At 39.1% G+C, this 4,912-nt stretch overlaps 1 protein-coding gene across 1 annotated transcript in view; it reads right to left on the bottom strand.

The window, feature by feature from the left end:
• GTF3C1 (general transcription factor IIIC, polypeptide 1, alpha 220kDa) overlaps positions 1 to 4,331 on the bottom strand; it is a gene marked incomplete at its 5' end in the record, with an annotated part of 42,198 nt that extends 37,867 nt beyond the window's left edge. Inside the window, 5 exons of the mRNA XM_009580390.1 lie at positions 1,190 to 1,313; positions 1,792 to 1,888; positions 2,481 to 2,624; positions 3,769 to 3,945; positions 4,122 to 4,331. Coding sequence (XP_009578685.1) covers positions 1,190 to 1,313; positions 1,792 to 1,888; positions 2,481 to 2,624; positions 3,769 to 3,945; positions 4,122 to 4,331 — 752 coding nt within the window. The remainder of the gene's footprint in view (positions 1 to 1,189; positions 1,314 to 1,791; positions 1,889 to 2,480; positions 2,625 to 3,768; positions 3,946 to 4,121) is intronic.
• Between the last annotated feature and the right edge of the window lie 581 nt (positions 4,332 to 4,912).

Here is a 4,912-nt window from a genome sequence, read left to right as displayed (position 1 = left end):
CCTACAGAGAGATTTCCTTCCCCCAGACTTAAAAGATTTGAAGGAATTTGTTGTCTTATCAAAAGCCTTAATCCAACTTCATGTAACTGGCATTCACTTCTGTCTTCTTGAAGTTCTCACGTTTTTATTGGCTCTTTCACTTCTTCCTTTATGATCATTCCTATTGACAATGACTATATAATTTGCAATGTTTAGTTCATTGCAGATCACCAGATTTTTCCTCCCCCACAAACAGTTCACTACATCTCTGAAAAACACACTGTTATCTTTTAGAACTATTTTCTTTTTAACCCTGGCAAATCTGCCTCTTAGGATTTTCTGTGATTAAAGACTTGGTTTAGATTTCCGTAAGCAATTGCATTAATTCCATTGATGATACCATCCTTCCGCACACTTTCAATTATTACTTCTCGTAATTTTTTCCCCACACAAAAGTTTTATCTGCATCTTTTTCTGAGAGCAGCTGCTTTCTTTCGCTCCCTTTCTTCACGCAGTCCTGCTCTTCTTTGTCTTTCCACCACATGTTTGGAAGTTATCAGCAGTTCTTGCAAATCTATTAATTTTGAATTCAAAGGTGGTTATGCATTAAACTATCCCTCAGTAGACTATGGCTTTTTTGAATAGTAGGTGTTGGCTATCTTGCTTACTTAAAGAATTCCAAGGTAGTGCTGTGGAAGCTTACTTTCATAATTCATTATGAAACTCTCCAGAGAAACTTTGCATTCTGATGGCTTTCATCAAAAGTCATAATTTCAGCAAAAGCCATAACTAAGATTGTCTGTTTCTTTAGCTTCTTATTTCCTAATGGTCTTTTTTGTTTTATATAACTTTTTATATATTTTTGTCAAGTTTATTGACTTGTCATTCAACTTCAACCTGAAAGGTCAGCAGACTGCTCTTTGTCCCTACTCTCTGTATTGGCTCGAGCAGTCTTACTAGGAGTCACAATCCACTGAAACAGCTTATACTGATATTCAACAAACTTGGTTGCATCCACTTCTTAAAGACCTGGAACAAATGCTTAATTCAAGTCGGCTGCAGTGTTCTAGCTTTATTAACACACTTCTCCACGTAATTGCATAGACAGATTTCTCACTTACGCGTCTTTTAATTTAAGATTTGAAGCTTATAGATAGAATGGCATCAATGTAATTACATAAAAAGAAAGCAAAAATATGGTTCTAGTTACCTTTCTTTGTCTTGTAGGGTCCTCCATTGGGATGTATATCTTGTAATGGGATGGATATTACCTTGGCTAGGCCAGCATTCATCATATATTGATAGAGACGTTTGAAAGTTCTCTCACAAAGACCCTAACGCAAAGAGAAATGGCAAAAGTAATTGTAGCCCAAAAGCCTCACCTCTAGGTGATTAGTATCAAAGGCTTTCACACTGCCTGTTCTTAAAACACAGTATTTTGGGGTAGGATATCAAAGAAGGATCTTAAAAGCCTGCTAGTGCAGATACCAGGCAGAGCGTGAGATGCTTCTGGATCGTGTTCTATCCCTCCAACTCTACCAGCAGCAGCAACAAGCAGCAGCATCGTGCAAGTAACAATTGCATGATTACATCCATTAACAAAACTTTCCTGAAACTGTGGATCGAATAGAACTCCTTCCTTATCACAAACAGCAACAGTAACTTGATCTAGTAGGTTAAGATCCTTCTTTTGACACCCTACCCCAAAATATTGTGCAACTTTAAAAAACAGGCAGTATGAATGACTGCCTTTGATACTAATTGTCTAGATTCTATGTGAGTGAGAATCTGAAAGAGAGTAATGAATCTCACCAACTCTTCCCTCAGGTTTCCTAATGTTTCCATCTGGTTTGAACGAGCACTTAGCATACTTGAGAGCTTCTCCATCAGAATATCATATTTGCTCCTCCTAACCAAGAAAAGAAAATTATTTTACATGTAAGCATGCATGTAACTTTATAAACATGAGTTGTACCTTTACAAAATGTCAGTCACTACAGAAAGTATGCTAAAGTGTTCTCAGATTGCTTTAGGAATTACAGTTTTCTTCTCCTTCTGCAAATAGCACGTGAGAGAATTTGTCATCAAGAAGAGACCCCAACTGAGGGAACAGTGACTAAGCCCAGGCTGTTACTTCATTGGCAATCCACAGAAGCAGTTCTAATGTTCTAAGTTCTAATCATAAACAAGATAGGAAGACAAAAAAATCTATTAGAAATGTGTTTGAAGTGAGAACACTCAAAATTAACAGTATGATTAGTGCTACAATAAGAAGAGTTAGGCTTATGTAGGCAGGTGACAGGCATTAGAACACCCTAGTGTTTACAGCTCCAAGACAAGTAAGATTTAATTGTCCAGCATCTGGAAGAGGAGTTAATAAAGAAATTGAGAAGGGTCAATTCCAGGAAACTTTGATGGTTCTGTGACAACAGAGCAAACTCATCTCAGTAAAAGGTCACAGTCTACCTGGGAGATCTTTAAAACATCTGAGTGGCACATACCTATCAACATGAAAGCGAGTCAGAAGTAGAAGAATTGAGTGTTGCTGTGCTCCACTTGGCAGTCTTATGACATGGGACTGCATTGTTATGAGACCATTTCTGTCCAATACTCTTCGGTGATAATGAATTTTTCCAGCATCCACTCTAAAGAAAAGATGGCAAGATATCTATAGGCATAGGAACTTCTGCAAATAAATTCTAATTATCCAGTATCTCAAAACACTTTACCTAAATTACCTATGGTCTTAGCGACATATGTTATGTTAATTTTCAAAGTGACAATCTCAAAATTAGGAAGTGCCAAAATTAAGATAAGCTATGAAATTTATTTTCATAGTTAATCCAATTAAACAGAAAGAAATACCTCAGATTTTAACCTACAGTCTCTATGCACAATCACAGTGTCATGACATGGTTTGATGAGACAGCTGAACCAATATTGTATCCCCACGCCCTCTTTCTCCATCCTCTCTTTCCAACTCCTGGCTACACTACAATCACCGCCCCCCTTCTAATAGCTCTACTATTCATCTCACTCCTTGGTGAGCTGACTCAGGCCACTGAACTGACAGAAAAGTATCCACAAAAGATCTCCCCTCCGCTCCCAACATCTTAGTTACCTAAAAGAGCTTCCTAGGTGGCAAAAACCAATGCCAGTGTGGTTTGCAAGCTACATATGCTTCATATCCTAAAAGCGGTGAATCCTTAACAGCAATGCTAATATTCTCCCGCACTGCAATACAAAACCAGAAGTTCCCTAAGAGGCTGTGTAGTGCTCCTCCATCAACCAAAGACATGGTCTAGTTTGGGAGCTGGTAACTCAGGCTCCCATTCAGGTCACACAGAGGAAGATGTCACACAGGGCAAACGGTGAGGACAAAAGGTGGGCATCCAAGAATCTCTTCAGAACTTGGGCAGGATAAGATGTTTAATCAGCAGTGTAAAAAAGGAAATGAAAATCATCATTCCATCCCAAATTTGAAGAAAAAATTATCTACAGAAAGCAAGAACTTCCACAGATTAGAAACTTGTGTATTGACCCAACAGACAGTCTCTGGTTCCATGAGAAAATATCAGGAAGTATAACGAACTCAAGGAAGAGACCCCTATACTTCTAGCAATAGAGGCTCCAAGAACCAAGCGCTCCTGGTAGTAAGGATGAGACATTACCAATACAGATACGAGTTTAAATCAATACACAGGAATTCTTAAGTGGACAGATCTTTATAAATAACCAGTGGAAACTTACTAGCTTTGATTTAATTCACATAGCAAGATATAAACTTACTTGAAAGCCCCACTGTGAAGGTCCCTCTGAAGCTCTCCTTGCCACCTAGCACGACCTAAACGCTCCAATATACAGTAGGAAAAGTCAGGGAGTTTTAAGTCAGGGTCCCCCTCCCAGCCTATTAAAGCTCTGTAACGCTGGTCTTGGGAAGCAACAATGACTAGTTTCTCTCCCCATCTAAGAAACAGGAGGGAAAGTAATAAATTATTATTAGTTCCATAAAAACAGAGAGATCAATCACTTTCCCTCCCGCAAACACCATTCTTGATATAATCTGCACAAACTGAGCGAGGACTAAATTTTAAAACTTAAGTTAAAAATCTTTTAATGCCAGATATAAAGATTCCACTCACTTTTCAACAGCTTCTATATAAGTATAACATGGCTGCAAATCCTTCCTCCTTATTTGGTCAGTGATATCTACTCTCTCTTTAAAATACTGGCAGGAACCTTGTATGCCATCTTTATTATCCAAAATCATGTGGACAGGATAAATATCATCTGAAGGAACAGGGTCTCTTTTGGTTTCCAGTATTCCTGTTTCAAGGTCTATTTCTTCATATCTGAAATAAAAGCAGAGAGCCAACATTTAAGTGAGCAAGGGGAATTTCAAACTGAAATATAAGATTGTCACAAACAATGCCGATACCTCTATGAAATATCTTGGAAAAATGAAACTCTTTTGAAACCTCAGAACTGGAAAAACACAAAGAGCAGAGTTGCACTCCTCAAGTCCGACCAAACCTTATGAGTGTGCAGAGCGTATGAGGCAGGAGGAGGGGAATACATTATCTGGTCTTCAATAATTCAAGGATATTGAAGTGGTAGGAATGAAAGAAACGTATGTAAATACTAGTTTACAGAAAAGGAAAACAACAGGTACATCCACCCTGATGAACTGGGACATACAAATTCTGCTTGTACCTAAGTGGTAAACGGTCATTAGATCGGAAATCTAGCCAGGACTCCTATACAGGTCTCCTAAACAGCAGGCTTCAAAACCACGCTCCGCCTTGCCTCCGTCAGCCAGCTACTTAAGTGTTCTTTCAGCAAAACCTGAACGGCTCCAGAGAAGGAGCAGAGGCGGCGGGGCAGCCACCGGGGCGCCTGGAGAACCAGGCCCGAGTCACCCCGGCAGAGGAGC

The sequence above is a fragment of the Fulmarus glacialis genome, unplaced genomic scaffold (assembly GCF_000690835.1).
Source record: "Fulmarus glacialis isolate BGI_N327 unplaced genomic scaffold, ASM69083v1 scaffold39876, whole genome shotgun sequence".
Lineage (NCBI taxonomy): Eukaryota > Metazoa > Chordata > Aves > Procellariiformes > Procellariidae > Fulmarus > Fulmarus glacialis.
Note: the sequence above shows the minus strand (reverse complement) of the source record. Positions and strands in the feature narration are given on the sequence as shown.